At 45.9% G+C, this 21408-nt stretch overlaps 1 protein-coding gene across 7 annotated transcripts in view; it reads left to right on the forward strand.

Moving 5' to 3' along the window:
- Positions 1–21408, forward strand: part of FHOD3 (formin homology 2 domain containing 3) — a 494140-nt gene that overhangs the window by 395452 nt on the left and 77280 nt on the right. For all 7 annotated transcript variants that reach the window (XM_082667774.1, XM_082667775.1, XM_082667777.1 and 4 more), the window contains one exon: positions 17024–17320. In XM_082667774.1, the coding sequence (XP_082523900.1) occupies positions 17024–17320 (297 nt within the window). The remainder of the gene's footprint in view (positions 1–17023; positions 17321–21408) is intronic.

Below are 21408 nucleotides of genomic sequence, written 5' to 3' on the forward strand. Positions count from 1 at the left end.
ATACGGTATTTGTTTTTCTCTTTCTGACTTACTTCACTCTGTATGACAGACTCTAGGTCCATCCACCTCACTACAAATAACTCAATTTCGTTTCTTTTTATGGCTGAGTAATATTCCATTGTATATATGTGCCACATCTTCTTTATCCATTCATCCAATGATGGACACTTAGGTTGTTTCCATCTCCTGGCTATTGTAAATAGAGCTGCAGTGAACATTTTGGTACATGACTCTTTTTGAATTATGGATTTCTCACAGTATATGCCCAGTAGTGGGATTGCTGGGTCATATGGTAGTTCTATTTTTAGTTTTTTATGGAACCTCCATACTGTTCTCCATAGTGGCTGTACCAATTCACATTTCCAAAAGCAGTGCAAGAGTGTTCCCTTTTCTCCACACCCTCTCCAGCATTTATTGTTTCTAGATTTTTTGATTATGGCCATTCTGACTGGTATGAGATGATATCTCATTGTAGTTTTGATTTGCATTTCTCTAATGATTAATGATGTTGAGCATTCTTTCATGTTTTTGTTGGCAATCTGTATATCTTCTTTGGAGAAATGTCCATTTAGGTCGTCTGCCCGTTTTTGGATTAGGTTGTTTGTTTTTTTGTTATTGAGCTGCATGAGCTGCTTGTAAAGTTTGGAGATTAATCCTTGGTCAGTTGCTTCATTTGCAAATATTTTCTCCCATTCTGAGGATTGTCTTTTGGTCTTGTTTATGGTTTCCTTGGCTGTGCAAAAGCTTTGAAGTTTCATTAGGTCCCATTTGTTTATTTTTGTTTTTATTTCCATTTCTCTAGGAGGTGGGTCAAAAAGGATCTTGCTGTGATTTATGGAATAGAGTGTTCTGCCTATGTTTTCCTCTAAGAGTCTGATAGTTTACAGCCTTACATTTAGGTCTTTAATCCATTCTGAGCTTACTTTTGTGTATAGTGTTAGGGAGTGTTCTAATCTCATACTTTTACATGTACCTGTCCAGTTTTCCCAGCACCACTTTTTTTTTTTTTTGCAGTACGCGGGCCTCTCACTGTTGTGGCCTCTCCCGTTGGGGAGCACAGGCTCTGGATGTGCAGGCTCAGTGGCCATGGCTCACGGGTCCAGCCGCTCTGTGGCATGTGGGATCTTCCCAAACTGAGGCATGAACCCATGTCTCCTGTATTGGCAGGTGGACTCTCAACCACTGCGCCAACACCACTTATTGAAGAGGCTGTCCTTTCTCCATTGTACATTCCTGCCTCATTTATCAACGATAAGGTGACCATATGTGTGTGGGTTTATCTTTGGGCTTTCTATCCTGTTCCATTGATCTATCTTTCTGTTTTTGTGCCAGTACCATAGTGTCTTGATTACTGTAGCTTTGTAGTATAGTCTGAAGTCAGAGAGTCTGATTCCTCCAGCTCCGTTTTTCATTCTCAAGATTGCTTTGGCTATTTGGGGTCTTTTATGTTTCCATACAAATTGAGAAATTTTTTTGTTCTAGTTCTGTGAAAAATGCCAGTGGTAGTTTGATAGGGATTGCATTGAATCTGTAGATTGCTTTGTGTAGTAGAGTCATTTTCACAATGTTGATTCTTCTAATCCAAGAACATAGCATATCTCTCCATCTATTTGTATCATCTTTAATTTCTTTCATCAGTGTCTTATAATTTTCTGCAGACAGGTCTTTTGTCTCCTTAGGTAGATTTATTCCTAGATATTTTATTCTTTTTGTTGCATTAGTAAATGTGAGTATTTCCTTGATTTCACTTTCAGATTTTTCATCATTAGTGGTAGGAATGCCAGAGATTTCTGTGTATTAGTTTTGTATCCTGCTACTTTACCAAATTCATTGGTTAACTCTAGTAGTTTTCTGGTAGCATCTTTAGGATTCTCTATATACAGTATCATGTCATCTGCAAACAGTGACAGCTTTACTTCTTCTTTTCCAGTTTGGATCCTTTTTTTTTCCCTTTTCTTCTAGGCCCTTGTTAAATGTTTCTTGCATTTTGTCTATTCTGTTTCCAAGATTTTGGATCATCTTTACTATCATTATTCTGAATTCTTTTTCAGGTAGACTGCCTATTTCCTCTTCATTTTTTAGGTCTGGTGGGTTTTTATCTTGCTCCTTCATCTGCTGTGTGTTTTTCTGTCTTCTCATTTTGCTTATCTTACTGTGTTTGAGGTCTCCTTTTTGCACGCTGCAGGTTTGTAGTTCCCATGGTTTTTGGTGTCTGTCCCCAGTGGCTTGTGGGTTGTGTAGGCTTCCTGGTGGAGGGGACTAGTGCCTGTGTTCTGGTGGATGAGGCTGGATCTTGTCTTTCTGGTGGGCAGGTCCACGTCTGGTGGTGTGTTTTGGGGTGTCTGTGGCCTTATAATGATTTTAGGCAGCCTCTCTGCTAATGGATGGGGCTGTGTTCCTGTCTTGCTAGTTGTTTGGCATAGGGTGTCCAGCACTGTAGTTTGCTGGTCGTTGAGTGAAGCTGGGTGTTGGTGTTGAGATGGAGATCTCTGGGAGATTTTCACCATTTGATATTACGTGGAGCTGGGAGGTCTCTTGTGGACCAGTGTCCTGAAGTTGTCCTCTCCCACCTCAGAGGCACAGCACTGACTCCTGGCTGCAGCACCAACAGCCTTTCATCCACATGGCTCAGAATAAAAGGGAGAAATAAATAAATAAATAAAAGGGAGAAAATGTAGAAAGAAAGAAGGAGGATAAAAGAAAATAAAATAAAGTAAGATAAAATAAAGTTATTAAAATAAAAATTAATTATTAAGAAAAAATTTTTAAAAAGTAAAAACAAACAAAAAATGGATGGATAGAACCCTAGGACAAATGGTGAAAGCAAAAGTATACAGACAAAATCTCACACAGAAGCATACACATACACACTCACAAAAAGAGGAAAAGGGAAAAAAAAATAAAAATCTTGCTCTCAAAGTCCACCTCCTCAATTTCAGATTTTTTGTTGTCTATTCATGTATTCCACAGATGCAGGATACATCAAGTTGATTGTAGAGATTTAATCTTCTGCTTCTGAGGCTGCTGGGAGAGATTTCCCTTTCTCTTCTTTGTTCTCACAGCTCCCAGGGCTCAGCTTTGGATTTGGCCCCGCCTCTGCGTGTAGGTTGCCAGAGGGTGTCTGTTCTTCGCTCAGACAGGACGGGGTTAAAGGAGCAGCTGCTTTGGGGGCTCTGGCTCACTCAGGCCGGGGGGAGGGAGGGGCATGATGAGGGGCGAGCCTGCGGCGGCAGAGGCCAGCAGGACCTTGCACCAGCCTGAGGCGCGCCGCGCATTCTCCCAGGGAAGTTGTCCCTGGATCCCGGGACCCTGGCAGTGGCGGGCTGCACAGGCTCCCTGGAAGGGAGGTGTGGATAGTGACCTGTGGTCGCACACAGGCTTCTTGGTGGCGGCAGCAGCAGCCTTAGCATCTTATGCCTTTCTCTGGGGTCCGCGCTTTTAGCTGCGGCTTGCGCCCATCTCTGGAGCTCCTTTAAGCAGCGCCCTTAATCCCTTGTCCTCGCGCACCAGGAAACAAAGAGGGAAGAAAAAGTCTGTTGCCTCTTCAGCAGGTCCAGACTTTTCCCCGGACTCCCGCCCGGCTAGCCGTGGTGCACTAACCCCCTGCAGGCTGTGTTCATGCTGCCAACCCCAGTCCTCTCCCCGCGCTCCCACTGAAACCCGAGCCTCAGCTCCCAGCCCCGCCCACCCCGGCGGGTGAGCAGACAAGCCTCTTGGGCTGGTGAGTGCCGGTCGGCACTGATCCTCTGTGCGGGAATCTCTCCGCTTTGCCCTCTGCACCCCTGTTGCTGTGTTCTCCTCCACGGCTCCGAAGCTTCCCCCCTCCGCCACCCGCAGTCTCCTCCCGCGAAGGGGCTTCCTAGTGTGTGGAAACCTTTCCTCCTTCACGGCTCCCTCCCACTGCTGTCCCGTCCCTATTCTTTTGTCTCTGTTTTTTCTTTTTTCTTTTGCCCTACCCAGGTACATGGGGAGTTTCTTGCCTTTTGGGAGGTCTGAGGTCTTCTGCCAGCGTTCAGTAGGTGTTCTTTAGGGTTGTTCCACGTGTAGATGTATTTCTGATGTATCTGTGGGGAGGAAGGTGATCGCGTCTTACTCTTCCGCTATCTTCCGAATCTCCCTTCTATCCTGCATTCTTGAACCCACTTTCTGTGTATGTCCTTTCCTTCTCTTGTGTTTCCCACTTAGAGAAGTTCCTTTAGCATTTGTTGTGGAGCTGGTTTGGTGGTGCTGAATTCTCTTCACTTTTGCTTGTCTGTAAAGCTTTTGATTTCTCCGTCGAATGTGAATGAGATCCTTGCCGGATAGAGTAATCTTGGTTTTAGGTTCTTCCCTTTCATCACTTTAAGTATATCATGCCACTCCCTTCTGGCTTGTAGAGTTTCTGCTGAGAAATCAGCTGTTAACCTTATGGGAGTTCTCTTGTATATTATTTGTCATTTTTCCCTTGCTGCTTTCAGTAAGTTTTCTTTGTCTTTAATTTTTGCCAATTTGATTACTATGTGTCTCGGTGTGTTTCTCCTTGGGTTTATCCTGTGTGGGACTCGTTTCGCTTCCTGGACTTGGGTGGCTATTTCCTTTCTCCTGTTAGGGAAGTTTTCAACTATAATCTCTGTAAATATTTTCTCTGGTCCTTTCTCTCTCTCTTCTCCTTCTGGGACCCCTATAATGCGAATGTTGTTGCATTTAATGTTGTCCCAGAGGCCTCTTAGGCTGTCTTTATTTCTTTTCATTCTTTTTTCTTTATTCTGTTCTGCAGCAGTGAATTCCACCATTCTGTCTTCCAGGTCACTTATCCTTTCTTCTGCCTCAGTTATTCTGCTATTGATTCCTTCTAGTATAGTTTTCATTTCAGTTATTGTATTGTTCATCTCTGTTTGTTTGTTCTTTAATTCTTCTAGGTCTTTGTTAAACATTTCTTGCATCTTCTTGATCTTTGCCTCCATTGTTTTTACGAGGTCCTGGATCATCTTCACTATCATTATTCTGAATTGTTTTTCTGGAAGGGTGCCTATCTCCACTTCATTTAGTTGTTTTTCTGGGGTTTTATCTTGTTCCTTCATCTGGTACATAGCCCTATGCCTTTTCATCTTGTCTATCTTTCTGTGAATGTGGTTTTTGTTCCACAGGCTGCAGGACTGTAGTTCTTCTTATTGGGAAAGTTTTTAAAGAAGGATATTATATGATCAGCATGATAATTTCATAGATGGCAAATAGGCATCAAAATCTGTGAAAGATCCGAGACTTTACCCTACTTATAAGCTAGTAAATTAGCCTGCTTTTGTCTCATGGATGTTGTCAGAAGACACGAAACTCCTGGGTCAGAAACAAAGGACTTTATTACTCATAGCAATAGTAGTAGCCAAAATACCAGCATTTTGCCATTTCTCCAAGCCCCAGTTTCCACAGGGTGATGTGAATAAGCCCAAGTGATACCTGCACACACACTGAATGGAACCCTGAGTTTAAGGACGTCAAATCTTATATTGGGCAGTAAGTGTGTCTTCCCTTTGTCCCAGAGGGAAACATGATCTTGATCACAGTGCACAATAAACCAGGCAGTAGCTAGCTCCAGAGGGAGACTCTTTCTCTGTCTTTCAAGGCTATTTGCTATGCACACATCCTTAGATAGTCCAGAACAAAGGCTTTCAATGCATCAGCTTGTAAGACCTCAGAAACATGATAGACCCATGGAGAACTATTTCCAAGTTTTGGGTTATAATGGTTTTCAACCAACTTTTACAATCAAATTTTCATCCTAAGATCTGTTTAATGTAAACAAAAAATTCAAGTTTTAAACAGCCATTACCTTGTTTGTTCTTATTTGAGAAAAAGAAAGAGCATCAGGAGCTGTAAAGCCCAGTCCGGAGCAGGCACTGTCTGCATCTGGAGGTGCTACCGGCGAATCTGCAAGGACATCAGTGCCTTTCATCCCAGGTAAAAGCCTTGGGTAAATGCTTCCAGGTATAGTCAGAAGGCCCTGCACAGGTAGGGACAGTGAACATTCTTAAGTCAGTGTAGTACTTCACATTTCCAGAGTCAGTGACTGAGAGCTCGGAAATAGCAAAGAAGAATAACTCTCAGGTTTCTTCTAGCATCTTTATCTGTGCTCAAACTGTACTCCACCATCTCCACCACTCCTCTTTTCCGCCCAGCACCTCTGCCTCCCCCACACCCCTGTCTTTCCCCCACCCACTCCCATAAAACATTTGTACAGAATGATACAACGCCGGCAGTGTGGCAAGATAATCAAACATTGGTTTTCCAGTCCTTAAAAGTGTGCTTTTTCAAGAGGATTCCTGGGTTCAGTGAATCTTTAGAGCTTTCCAAAGCTGTAATGTCTTCTGAAGAAGCTGCCTCCACCAGGTACTTTGGGAAGTTCCAGTAGCTTTTTGTTGACTTTCTAGATCCAGCAGCTCTGTATCCTTGTGTATCTTCTAGATAATCTCTAGACTCAACACGTTATCGGGCTTTCATGTCTTCTACTTCTGTCATCATTGTTTTCTCATCATTTTGTCTCAACCTTTCTCAGCATCTTGTTTCAGTCTTCTTACTGACTCTTCTTCTGGCTGCCCCCTAAGTGTCAGATTTTTCCAATATTCCTTCCCCAGCAACCCCCTATCTTCATGCCACACCCTCTGGCTGCACCTCCACATCCCCATCTGTGAATTTTTAACTACCTACCAAGTGCTGAAAACCGCCAGGTCTGCATCTCCAGCCGTGGCCTTCTTGAGCTCAGGACACATGTATCCAGTCTCCTTAGGCATCGCCATCTGAATACTCCTTAGACACTTCAGACTTACCAAGTGCCATTCGGGGGCTTTTCGATGGGAGATGTCACTCATCTCTCACCCATAAAACCCCTAACCTTCTCATACCTCCTAGTCCTCATCTGGTTAAGACCATCTCTCCTGGCCTAGTTATTTAAATTGGAAGCAGACATGTAACTTTGCCTCCCCCCTCAATGCTCACCCCTACATCAAGTCAATCATCAAATGTTTATGTGCTCCTTTCTCTCAAATCAGCCCCCTCCCATGCCTCCCCATTGTCAATGCCTTAGTCCCAATCTTAACCATATGTCATCTGGACCATTTCAGTAGCTTCTACTATATCTCACCTCTTCCAGGTTCTTCTTACAGCCCAGCCAAAAAAAAGAATCATGTCTGTATCTTGTTTTTAAAATCCTCTAGTGGCTCTCCATCATCTACAGTGTGAAGGTAAGATCTTGCATGGCACTCAAGACTCTTGGTTATCCAGTCCTACAGCCAGTCTCTTACCACCGTAACCACCTGTACATGTTACTGTCCATCAGGACCAAACCACCCTCAGTCATGGAAAAGTGCTCTATTCTCTCAGGCATGCTTCTGTACTTGAGTGCCTTCACCCATGGGATGCCCACTGGACTTTTATCCATCTAGTTGAAGCATCTTCTCTAAAGCCTCTTTGAGCCCTCTCTTGTGTTTTCCTTACATCTTGTGCATGTCTGGGATATAGGACTTATTTCACTGTATACACAACAAGTGGTCCTCTCTCCTTTGTGTGCTTCTCAGAGGAGGGCTAGTGCCTGTACTCACCTTTGTTATCTTCCAGTGCTTGAAGCAGAATAAGCCTTCAGGAAATGTTTTATGAGCTAATAAATGAAAAAAAGTAAGCAAGTACATTAATCTACAGAGATAGCTGTTTCCCCTGTACGCAGAAATTTATTGCATGGACCATGACAGAGGGCACATCTTTGACTATATAGGCCCCTCTGTAAAGACTGAAGAAGTATTGGTGGCCTAATGTAGACAGAGAACTCGGGCAGAAAGTCAACATAATGTACGTAGACCATTTCTTTCTCAGGATCTAACTCTAAAAGCGGGAGAAAATTCAGAGGATGACTCTTGACAAATTGACAATTAAGATATTCCTTCAACTACCTTTAAAAATACTCCTTATTTTAAGTGAACTTTTCTCCATTTCTTTGTGAATAAATTTGCTAACAAGTGCAAATAAACTGAATTACTGGCTAAGTGGAAAGCCACATCTATTAGTGACTAGATGTAAGTGAGGAAGGGTCAGCTTTTAGGGATGAGAATTTAAAAGTGGGATTTCTAGTCATACCCCAATTGCAGGCCAGCTGGCTCTGCTTAGGCTTGGCCAGACTCTGCTGGCAGGAAGAGCTAACATTTTCTTTCGATATTAATTGTTTTGATCTTATAATGTCTCTTGGATATTACCTAAGAGGCCACTTTAGCCTGAAAAATAGTTTAGGGAAGATATTTTTTCACATCTGACTTCCTTGTGCCTAGCACAAGGCCTGACGCCTGGGAAGTCTCAGTAAGTATTTATAGGATGAATGAGTGTTGCTACTAATCACATTAGAACATCTCATTAAGAGTAGCTACATCCTGGTAAGCCTGAATTAGCAAAAACCCTCAAGTTTGATCACTTTTTTGCTAGCTGTTATTATTCAGGACCATCCATTTTAATGCTAGTGTATCTCTTCCACAATAGCAGTTTGGGTTTTGATGTCACTGCTGTTTCTGTCTGGGACCTGACAGGAGCTAGGGGTGCTGTTGAAATGCATTGCCGGTTTGGAATTAGACAGTGTCTTCATCCTTGAGGAAGGGCTTGTCTTTCTATTTGCTCTTGTAAGGAAATGGGCATGTCATTAACCCAGGAGCTTCTCCAGCCCTACTGGGAATGGAAGGATGAACGCATACTGGAGTCTATTCTTGTTTGACACTGAACCAAGACAAGGCCTATCTATCTGACTTTAGAAGAAGAATTTAAATAAGCTCAAAGGAAGTCTTTATAACCGTGGGTTGATGTTTGGGGTGATATGGTTTGAGTTCAAGGTAACAGCAGAGCAGTAAATGATATGGTCATCTTAAATTGCTTTTCATTTTCTGTTTCTAGTGTGAAATAGAATCTATATATTAATCAATATTACAGTAATTGGACCTGAAACTGGCTTCTTCTTTTTTTGTCCTATATGATATTACAGTAGAGTTATATCATATACATGTTTAACCAAGTGAATTTAATCAGGAGCATAATCTGAGGGGCAAAAGGGGGGAGTGAAAATTACAATTTAAATAGTGCTTGTAATTCTGCTTAACATACAACTCAGGTGTGTGTCCCCAGGTGAACACAACATGAGGGCCATGGATCTGTTTTGTTCTTGAGCCATTCCTGACTCTCATGTGCCTCTTGTCATTTGAACAACTTGCTGCACCCAGTGTGATTTAAGAGTTTAAGAACCTGTATTTGGAGATAGCATGGCCCGTGACTATAAGCCCAGGACTTCTTACACCGTTACACTGAAACTCAGTGAAAACCTGGATTGTCAGAACTCTGAGGGTGGGTGTGGGATCCTACAAGGTGGCATCTTCCAAAAGGACTTTTGAAGGTAATCTTGACCATATATGGTTTTCATCTTAAGAGGTGGCTTAGGCCCGAACCTGTTTGGAAGATCTAGCTCTAATTTTGAGGACAAAGCTGGGCTTAATTTTAAAGGCATACAAATTCATTAGACCCATGAATCAGTATTTTGCAGGTAGTGTCTTTTGGGAAAGCTGAAGTAGGCTGAATTTGTGCCCATCCTAATGAAACTATTTCTGTAGAGCAATGATTCTCAACCAGGAGTGATTTTTTGCTCCCAGGGGACATTTGGTAGCATCTGAAGACATTTTTCGTTGTCACAACTGGGGAGGAAGTGGTATTGGCCTCCAGTGGGTGGAAGCGAGGAGTGCTGCTAAATATCCCATAATGCACAGGATAATAGGATACAGTGCCATCCACAACAAAGACTTATCTGACCCCAAATATCCAAAGTACTGAGTCTGAGAAATCCTGCTCTAGAGTGAATCTGAGTGAACAGCTTTGCAAGAATTGGCCCAACACCAAAAGCAAAATCTAAAGAATTTTCAAAGTTGTGAGCTTCATCTCATGGGACCTTTTTCACATTTATATGATTAAACCACAAGTTTAAAGTCGATGGTGTTAGTTATTAGCTCTGAACGGGGGAGGTCCCTGGAATCTACACAGTTTGGAGCAACTATTATAGAACTGGCTGGCCCAGCCCTCAGTTTCATAAGACCTGCCAGAAAGCCAAGTCCTGGCAAAGTCATCGAGACACCATCACAGACTGAAATCAATTGAAGCCACCCAAAGACTTATTAAGTTCAGATCTTTCTACCAGCAATTTATCTCTTCAAAGAAAAATTGCATGACGGGAGATTCTAGTTGGACACTCTGGACTCAGCTGTCAGGGACATTGATGAAAGCAGAACTGGAACATTTGTGCCCACTTTTTGTTTTGTGTTGTTTTGTTCTTTCAGGAATGATTATATACTTGTCCTTTGCGGCTTAAGTCACCCACCGCACAGTGTAACATTATGATTAACAGCCCAGGCTTTTCTATCAGGCCAATCCAAGTTCAAATCCCAGCTCTGCTCATCAGCAAGGTTCTGTTGGAAGTAGATGACGCATGCTCAGAGGGTGCCCGCAGGCAGGCAGTGAAGGGACGGTTTGCAGAGGTGCGGAGAGGGTCGCGGGACCATCAGAGGGCAGGGAAGCACCCAGAGACTAGCAGCAGTGGGAAACTGCCAACACTGTTTCTGCCTCCAGGCCTGGAAAAACTTAGTGAACAGCTAGGACTTGGTAAGAGCTGTAGCCTTGGGAGGGAGCCCTGGGGACAGAAAAGCTGGCCTGGCACCTTCTGCCAAAGTGGCCCCCCATAAATACGCCAGCCTCTCCTTCCTCCTAGCTTTGCAGGTACCTCCCGGGGCCGACCTGTCTGAAAGTGAGAGGGAACGCAAACTCTGCAGAGACCAGCCTCCCAGGGCACAAAGCAGCACAAAGAATGGGTCTAGAAGAGCAGGCCGAGAGTGTTCAGTATGCTGTGTAGCCCTGGACAAGTTACTTAACCTCTCCGAACATCATTCCTCATTTCTCACATGGGAACATTAATCTTCATATTGTTGGCATGAGAATTAAATAGGGTGACGTGTCTATAGTTCCTAGGACGGCACCAGTGTGTTGAAGGCACTCTATAGACGGTAGCATTTATTTTTACTTCACTTAAGGCCAAACGGGGCCTGATGTCGAGTAAGATTTTGCGAATCAGATGAGAAGTTGGTGCTGAACTAGCTAGTCTGAGTCAATGTCTGCCCCGGCTGACTTGGAACAGGGGATGAGCTGAAGTCCTCAAGGCCTGCTCTTTCCTCTTCTCACCCCAGTGTTGTGATCTGCATGAGGGACGTCCCAGTCATCAGACGGGGCACCCTTTTTTACTCTCAACAAACACACTTAGGTTTTTCCTCTTTCACTGTGGTTCTCACGTTGATGGGCTCCTACCCTGGCTCCCCAGCCTCTCTCTCCTGTAATGTCTATTTCCTTTGGTTAAAGAATTCCCTATAGTGGCCGTGTTCAGGTTATGGGTCCTTCCCCACAGGCTGGCAGCAGCCAGGTTCCTTGTTACTTCCTTCTGAATATACCGTGGACCTCTTCCTTCCTGTTATATCTTCCACATTCCATGAGTTATCCCTTACCATATCCTTTTATACAGTTTAATTTTGTTTCGTTGGGTTTTTTTTCTCCTCCCTATACTCCCCCACCTCCAACCTTAAAATTTAGTTTAAAGTTCTCTGAATCAGGTCAGTGCAGGTTCTGGCCAAATACATTTTTCTGGCCTTTGCTAAGTATGTTCTCTCAATGCCAAGATCCCATCAGTCTGCTCTCTCAGGCTGTGGTCCAGCAAGACAGATCCCAGTTTTGGACGCCTTCTATGTTGCCAGGCATATCTTGCCATGTCCTCATTTCACTTCCAAGCTCGCACCCACCATGGGGAGAAGGGCTGTTGGGCACCTGGGCCTGGGCCTTCGCTGTTCCCTCCCAGCCTCAGCTTTCTGAGGGCGGTAAGAGACCCCTCCCCATAGAGGGGTCTGAGGGTTTAGTAGAGAGTTGGTGCGCAGGGCTCAGGAACAGCGCCCCAAAGGGGGCCACAGGCCTGCAGCACCCCTGCTCTCCTCGAATGCAAACACACTGCTTCCTCCAGGGGATCCTGGGATGGAAAACTTCTTCCCACTGTCCAGAATCTCTGTCACTTGCCCACGTGTTCTTCCACTGATGCCATTTATTCATCTTCTTCTTCTCTTGAGCCCCCCTGACTGGCATTCACCTCTTCCTCCTCAGTCTCTTTGTGGGGTTTGCTTCCCGAATGCTCACCCAACACTGACTAAGAGCCTCCTCTGAAGCTACAGGCCCACCTCAGCTGTCCCAGCCAGAAGTGTGGTTTGCCTGTGATTTGGGTGTCGTCAGGGGTCCTCTCAGACAAAGTGAAATGTGGCCTGTCTCTCCGTGAAGCAGCCATCACTGCCCTCCGTGTAAAGCCCCAGGTCCTTAACTCACCTTATGAGGCCCGTTGCCCCAGCCACTGCCGCCGGACAGCTTTCATTCCTCCTGCCCACCCTGTGCTCCCGGCTGCATGTGCTCTTTCCTTCTGCCCAGAACATTTGTGTCCAGTTTTCCCTCTTAAACTCCTTTTCATCCTTGGAGACTCTGCTTAAATGTCCTTTTGGCACAGAGACTCATGACCCGTCCTAGGCTTTGCAAAAACCCTTGCCAGACCTTCTCAGGGCAACATGAATTTGCTCTTAGAATATCCATCATGTTTATAAATGTTTTTTATTGTGTCTGGTGGGAGCTGAGGGGCTGGGATTTCCCTGTGTCCGTTGGTGTTAGGGTTTGCCCACCTTTGCCGTGCTGAGGCCACGGGTGACATGTAGGATCTCTTAGCATCCCTGTAACCTCCATAGCAACAAGAGCTGGGTCTGTCTTGTGTGTCCATGTGCCTCTCACCACTGGTACTGTTGTTGGGTATCAGTGAGAAGTTGTGAGCAATTTTCATCCCTTGGTATTGACAAATATCTTAGCTCCCTTGAGGACTTTTCCTGCCGACTTTCACGGTCCCTCCTATTTCCAGGGGACTCGGCAAGGGTAGATGATACTTTTTCAAACCAGGTCTGCTGAGAGGGCAGCTGGTGTGGCTTAGGGCAATGACTCTGAAGGAATGGTTGTGAGTATGTGGACGGGACTGCTGGTGACCGAGGTCCTGATGAAAGAGAATAGGAAGGCGGGCAGAAACGTTCGGGAATTCAGTGTGTAGTCTCACAGTGTTTCCTGTGTCCATGAGAACTTTGTGAGAAGATGCTGGCCCCAAGACCACACTGGGGGCCCTTGGACGTGAGAGGAAGGCAGAGTCTTGGTCCCCAGAGAACTTGTGCCTTGTCAGTCCTGTGTTTGATTAATACAGCTCGAAGAGGGCTCAGCCGTGGGTCCTTTCCAGGGACTCCCTGCCGCTTGGTACCCAGGACCCTCACTTGGGTACCTGGCCGCATACCACCGTGACCCCCATTGATAGGATTTTATGTCCTGTGTCACTAGCCAAGTGGTGAGCTCTCTGAAAGCAGGGGTGTGTGTTGTGCCCTTGACACGTGTGTCGCCTGGTGTATTGAGTGCAGAGGGTGTCAGGAATGAGCGGCCACACGTGTTTGCTCTCTCTCAGCTCCATTCTCCATCTTTGGAGAACATTAGAACAGCTTCACACCCCGCAGATGTGCAGTGAGGCCTTGCGGACGCTGAGCCTGCATTCTGGTCAAGAGGTAGTTCTGGAGATGATTTCCTCTGCAGCAGTGATGAAAGAGAGAAACTACCCCAGCGGCTCTAGAGCACATTTAAATGTCTGACTCCAGGAAGTAAGGCTGGAACGTAGGGGGATGAAATTACACTATTTATTCCCAAGAATGTGTGGCTTTCTAGAGCTTGCATGTCCATTGCCTCACTTGTTCCTGCAACTGCTGGCTGATCAGGGGCCAGAGTCACTGCTGAAGTGGAAGGAAACATGCATGTAGGCTGCAGTCAAAACAGCCATCGAATCGTGGATCCTTCCTGGTTTGTCTGCCAGTCTCCTGGGGATGATGAGTAGACTCAGGCTGATGGCAACCAACTGCACCCATCTCCCCGTCAGTGGTAAAGCCCCACAGAGGCACCCTTGCCAGTTTTGCCATATGCTCACCAATTAAAACTTCAATGCACGCCACATGCTAGGCTGTTGGAAACACATTCTCGTTTTGATGTGGCTATTCTGAAGTAAATGTGTGCAAGAACATATGCTTTCTGTCAACCAAACGATGACACTGCTGTTGCTAAAACTATGCTTTTGCCGTGCTAGCAAAACGATGGGGCTCTGTTTCTCTTTGCTAAATGCTCTATTATCAAATGAAAAAGAAATACCATAAAAAGTCCTTCAGCACCAAAGGGAATTTTTCTCAAAGGTTTTTTCACTCTTTCCCTGTACCCAGCCTGGTTTTTGCTTTTAAGGAAGAATGCCTGGGACTCCCCTGGTGGCGCAGTGGTTAAGAATCTGCCTGCCAATGCAGGGGACACGGGTTTGAGCCCTGGTCCGGGAAGATCCCACGTGCCGCGGAGCAACTAAGCCCGTGTGCCACGACTACTGAGCCCGTGTGCCACAACTACTGAAGGCCACACGCCTAGAGCCTGAGCTCCACAACAAGAGAAGCCACCGCATTGAGAAGCCCGCGCACCACAACGAAGGGTAGCCCCTGCTCACCGCAACTAGAGGAAGCCCATGCGCGGCAACGAAGACCCAACGCAGCCTAAATAAATAAATGAAGGAAGGAAAGAAGGAAGGAAGGATGAATGCCTGACACACCCATCTTGAGCACACGGGTTCACAGTCGTGTGCCCTTCAATTTCCTCCTGCTACTGCCAGCCAGTGCATCTCAGCCTGGAAACTTTGCTCTCTTATCACCAGTTCCAAAACCATCCCTCTTGGGGACACCCAGCAAGGACACCCAGCAGACAGCAGAGGGCCTTTGCCACCCCGTCCTCATTTCCCCCATTCTCCCCAGGAAGCAGGTGCATGTACTAGGCTGGAGTCCCCAGCAGAAGACGTATAATGTGTCATCAAGCCCGGGCGGGCAGAAGTCCCTCTGTCCTCTACACCCAGTTCCTACCTGAAGGGCACTGGTGCAGTTCCCACGGAGGAGGATTTCTTCCGTGTGGAGGTTGGAAGTTACCCAGGATATAAGGAGAGGCTGGCATTTCATTCTCTGCACTGCCTCCCTCTCTTGCCCCACAATTCCATACTCATTCTCTGAGGAAGGCAGCCTGAGAGCAGGTGAGGGGCGGGGGTTCTGGACCCAGTGAGTCCTGGCAGAATGACTTCTTGCAGGGACGCTGAGGGCGGGTGGGCCCCCTGCCCAGTGAGGCCTGGCCTACTGGGAGACCTGCTCTGGGCACCCCATTGCCAGCCATCCCTGCTCACCTGAGCTGGCAGGATATCTCCACAGAGAGAGAGAGCCCTCTGATCCGCCTGTTCTTATAGGGTCAGGGCAGGCCCCTTACATGCACCAATCCTGCCTGAATCTCTATTGCTTCGAGCAGTATGTACGTAGGGCTGGAGCACATGCTCTTGGTGGCACTGCCAGGATTCCAGCAATGTGGCTCTGCTAAGCCATGAGGGTCAGACCCTCAGGAGTGACTCATCCTCCTCTGGCCTTCACAGATGACATTTTTTTTTTTTTTTAATTCCCAATCATTTTGCTACCCATTCACAGCTCACATCTGAGAGGGTTGCTCAGCAAAAACATGCCTACGGCAGACTGTGCCATTTCCCTGCTTCCTAGGGGACACCCACGGAGACTGAGCAGCAAATCTCCAGCCCCGACATGTTTACAGAGTTCTGTGCCCGTGAGTGCTTCTTTTAAGTCACTTTCAAGTGTATGGAATAACTTCACGTTATGAGCAAACGTAATTCAAGCAAAGGGTGATGGACCTCACTGGTTTAGCCACTGATAGAACATCAGGCTGCTCTTTGCTTATCAGCTTGATTCACCATGGACTTTTCTCCTCTTTCCCTGAAGAGGCAAAAGGATCATGTATTAGTTTGCCATTGCTGTGTAACAAGTTACCACAAACATAGCTGTTCAAAACAGCACCCATTTATATTATCTCACAGTTTCCATAGGTCAGAAGCCCAGCATGGCTAACTGGGTTCTCAGCCGGGGGTATCACAAGGCCACAGTCAAGGTTGTGGCTGGCTGGGCTCTTATCGGGAGGCGCTGGCAAGAGTCCACCTCCAGGTTCATTCGGGTCGTTGGCAGAATTCAATTTCTTGTGCTTGCAGGACCGAGGTCCCTGCTCCTCGCTGGCTGTCGGCCAGGAGTCATTCTCAGCTTCTAGAGGCCACCACATTCCTCATCACACGGCCCCCCCATCTTTAAAACCAGCACTGATGTGTCAAATACTTTTTTAAAAATAAATTTATTTATTTTAGTTATCTTTGGCCGCATTGGGTCTTCGTTGCTGTGCACAGGCTTTCTCTAGTTGCGGCAGGTTGGGGGCTACTCTTTGTTGCAATGAGCGTGCTTCTCATTGCGGTGGCTTCTCTTGTTGCGGAGCGTGGACTCTAGGTACACGGGCTTTAGTAGTTGTGGCACACGGGCTCAGCAGTTGTGGCTCGTGGGCTCTAGAGCACAGGGTCAGTAGTTGTGGTGCACGGGCTTAGTTGCTCTGCGGCATGTGGCATCTTCCCAGACCAGGGATCGAACCCGTGTCCCCTGCATCGGCAGGCAGATTCTTAACCACTACGCCACCAGGGAAGTACTTCATCAAATATTTCTTGTGCTTCTAATCTCTGACATTCTTTTCTGATGCTAACCAGAAAACACTCTGTTTTTAAAAGGCTCACCAGGTTAGATCAGGCCTACCTGGATAAGCTCCGTATCTTAAGGTCAAGAGACTTGAGATGTGAACACCAGCTGCACGGCCCCTTCCCTGCAGTGCCTCAGTCTGTGTTTGACTGAATAACCAGGGGACGGGAATCTCAGGGGCCAGTTTAGAATTCTGCCTGCCTCAGACAGCACGAAGAAATCAGCCTCATGTTCAATCTCACCCTCACTCGACGCTTCCTAGAAATTCCTGTCCTGCTCATAATCTCCACTGTTATCTCCCTCAGCGAGCACCGGGGATCCTGAGCCCGAACCAGAGGCAGAAGCAGAGGCAGAGGCAGAGGCGGGACGGGTGGCCGATGAGGCCAGCCGGGAACTAGCCCCTGCCCACGTGGGAGCAGAGAGCGAGGTGGAGCGGGCCCTGGAGCCAGAGGCTGAAGAGCGAGCCTCCCTGAGCGAGAAGGAGCAACAGAATGAGGCAGTGAACGAGCGGGACAACTGCTCGGCCTCCAGCGTCTCGTCCTCCAGCAGCACGTTGGAGAGGGAGGACAAGGAGGACAAGCTCTCTCGGGACAGGGGGACCGGTAAGGAGGCCCCCTTTCCCCGTGAACACATCCCAGGGAATGCCGGGGCAGGGGACCTGATTTGCTGGCCTCTGAGCTGACCGGCTGGCCCAGCTCACTCCCCAGACTGTCCCCCAGTGTCTGGAGGGGGGTGTGGCCCCACTCAGCCAGCCAGCAACTTCCTGCCCTGCAGAAGGGCCCTGACCCTCTGCCACAGGCTGCACCATCACTTCTACAGCTGGGAAAAGGGCCTGATAATGAGGGCAACAAGGGACTTTTCCTGAGGAACAAACCCCAGAAGAGAAATTCCTCATTTCCTTCTAACTGTTTAATTGTGAGTAGTAAGTGTGGCTTTTTTCTGATTTAAATTTAGAGACATGTCATGTTGTTGTCTACTCCCTTGAAAGAGTGTTTGCAAGGAAGTGTGTTAAGCCACTATGACTGAACATTGCAGACCAGAGCAGATTTGGTGAAATGAATCATAGGAGTGCTTTGAAAACCTGCCAGTTCACAGCATGCAGAGATCAATTTGATGTGCTCAGCTGGAATGTATGTCCTTTAGGTAATTTTCCGCAATATGCTCAGGACCACTCTTTCTTCGATACTAAGTACGTGCTTTTTCTTATGGAATCATACCTTTTTGGTGTTATCCCCAATATTCATTCAGTTTCTCCTGTTTAATGGTGACTTTATGTTTAGGGATCAAATGGAATGTTAGTCCTCACTAGGGACTTGGGGAGGGTGCCACAGAGGGTTCTAGAAATTGTAAACGATTCAAATAATCATTTGAATTATGATTCATATGTGACACCATGGAGTTGGTTTTCCTACCCACGATCCGTACACTCTCAGGGTGGCAGGAAGCCACCTCTTTCAACTGACTCTCCTCACCAGTGAAGGCATGTCTTATGGGCCAGGCTTCATTAAGGCTACACAGTGACACAGACTCAAGGAACTTACATCTTAGGCCCAAAGGGCAGCTGCAAGGGCCTGCCAATGAGTGGCACAACCCAGGCATGATATGTTAGTTCACAGATTAAGAATACATTGTCCCTGAAGCCTGGATGAGTGAACAAAGATTGAATGAATGAATGAAGCCATAATGTCTCCTAGGAGACCTGTCAATCAATGGCTTAGTCTAAATAGTTAATATTTGAGTTTTCACAGTTATATTATTCGATTTTATTCTATATATCACTGGTCACCATTATATAGTGAAAAAGGAGGACTTAAAATACTTTATGTCTTAGGAATTATCGCATTGAAAATCTTGTCTGGTTGAAGATGTATGTGCTAAAAGGATTACGTATATTGACACTAAATTTCTTTCAAAGTCAGATTACAGTTACACTCTCAAATTCTACTTGTCGTTATTCACATTTAATGTAATTATGGTCACAGTACAGGGTGTCGGGTAAGTCTGCTTGATCATTTGGCCTTAAATCATGTTTTATTCTATTATGAGTAGCTTGAAGTATTATTCATCATAACTAGGTTTAGCAGGCCTAAAACATATAAACAAGTTGGATTAGTAAAAATAAGCCAGGGAACAGAGCTTTCGTGGATCAGATTGCCCAATATCCTTCCAAATAAGGACAACTTTCCAAAAATGGAGACTCTGCTCCCAGTGAAGAACCATTGACTTTCTCCCAAAAGCTGGTGGTGTTCAGGAATTGGAGCTTTGCAGTGACTTCTGCTTCAGTCTGGTGCTGTTAAGAGATGTGACCATGTTTATTTGTTGTAGCTTATTGGTTCCTAAAAATTCCCGCTGCTCATGGGCACATCAGCCGCTGTGGAGACAGAGAAGCTCTCTCACCATAGCTTTTGCTTTTCAGAATTTTCTCAATTAAATCACAAAGGCAATCAAAGTGATTCCCAGTCTTATTTCTCACAGTTGTACTTATTACTTGAGAATGAATTTGTAGGGCTTGAAAGAGACCCAACTTATTGCAGATGTGTGTTTTTATTTTTCTTTGTTTTCATGTGTTCCACTCCCTGGCATTAGAGTAAGAGGCTTTACTGTAGCATTCATCACACTTTGTTGTAGTTACTTGTATAACTGTCCTTTGTCTCTATTTGAATGTAAGCTTTGTGAGGATGGGGTTGTCTATCTTATTCATTGTGAGTTCTTACTTCCTGGCTGGGTGCCCAGAACATAGTAGGGGCTCATAAAACCACTGATGAATAAATGAATGAATCTGGCTAAGATGGAGACGCCCCCATTGCTCCCAGGTCCTCCGTTTTACAACTAAAATACCAACACCCTGGATGTAACAGAACAGCCAATCATAGGAGGACTCTGAAAGTTGGAAAGAATGAAGCAGACTGCCTAGGAGGCTTTAGACTTGAACGACATGGCAGTGCAGCTTCAAGGAAAGCCGATTCCCTTAGCCAAAGGATCGGAAAAGGCGTTGCCTAACAGAACAGAAAATCTTTTCTGCTGTTAATAAGTGCTCTATCCTAAATAAGGTCTAATGGAAAATTTGCCACTGTCCCACCTCTCCCCCTAACCCAGTGGTTTCAGTGAGACTGAAGAGGAAGTGGCTTTCTATACAGCACCCCCATAGAGATAGGAGTGACAATTCTGCCGTTCCTTCCCCTCCTCAACTCTGTGGTGTCAGCGGGACTCAGAAGGGAGCCAGTCTTCTATCCCCTGCCCGGTAGAAGCAGGTAGTGCTCCAGTTCCCCTGCTGGGGTGGTGTTGGCCTAATGGGGAGCTCAGTCTGTCCCCTGAAGGGGAGAAGCAAGTGGGTCCCAATTCCTCCAACAGCGTAGTGTCTATGGGGTCCTGTGGGGATCTGAGCCTTCACCCTCACCCAGAAGGAGCTAGACTTAATGAGGAGTGGAGAGGGGACTAATAGCATTCTCTGTCCCCACCACCACCATCCTTGTCCCTGATGCTGATGGGAGCACAGCAGAGAGCTGAGCTTCCATCGCCATCTGGTATAAACAAGGTAGAATGATGTGGCTGGAGGTGGTACTAGTCTGCACTCTGTTCTCCCCAAGCCAGAGTCAGTGGGGACTGGTGGGAAGCTGAGCCTTCACCTCACTTGGAGGCAATGAGCCAACGTGAGTTAGTGCTTCACCTCCACTGGGAAGATGCTGGTGGGGTCAAGGGGGCGCTGAACCTCCAACCTACCCATCTGCAGTGAGGGAGTGTGAGTCAGCCCTCTTCCTGGGTGGTGACAGTGGGACCCAGCAGGGAGCTGAACATCTACCTGCACCAAGCCCTGTATGCTACACCCCAAAAGGGTGACTACCTGCTAAAAGAGAAGATTGAATATTATCCAGAGTCTGTCAGATGATACCGAAAATATCCAGGATACAATCGAAAATCACTCATCATATCAAGAAGTAGGGCAGTCACATCTTGAATGGGAAAAGACCATCCACAGGTGCCAACACTGAGATGAATCAGATGCTGGAATTATCTGTCAAAAATTTTAAAGCAGTCGTCATACTAATGCTTCAGTGGACAGTTACAAACACTCAGGACTCAGGAAATACATGAAAAAAAATCTTAGCAAAGAAATAGGAGTTATTAAAAAAGAACCCAAGGGAAATTATAGAACTGGAAAATACAGTAACTGAAATAAAATTTTTGACATGCTTTATTGTTGATTGGAGACAACAAAGAAAATAATCAGTGTTCTTGAAAACAGATCAGTAGAAATTACCAAATCTGAATAACAGAGAAAAAAATAGACTAGAAAAAATGAACAGAGCCTCAGGGACCCATGGGATTATGTCAATAAAACTAACATTCATTTCATCCGAGTCTGAGAATAAGAGGAGAGAGAGTGCAGTGTGGAAAGATATTTGAGGAAATAATGGCTGAAAATTTCCCAAGTTTGGCAAAAAGTATAAATCTACAGATTTAAGAAGCTGAGCAAATCCTAACAAGGATAAATCCAAAGAAATCTGCACCAAGACAAATGGCAAACCTCTGAAAACTAAAAACCAAAAAAATAGTTTTTGGAAAGAAAGAAATAACGTGGTACCTATAGAGGAACAGCAATTCAAAGGATAGCAGGTTTCTCATCTGAAACATGGAGGCCAGCAGGAAGGGGCACAGCATCTATCAAGTGCTAAAAGACTAGAACTATCAA

The sequence above is a fragment of the Grampus griseus genome (assembly GCF_964374135.1).
Source record: "Grampus griseus genome assembly, chromosome: 12".
Lineage (NCBI taxonomy): Eukaryota > Metazoa > Chordata > Mammalia > Artiodactyla > Delphinidae > Grampus > Grampus griseus.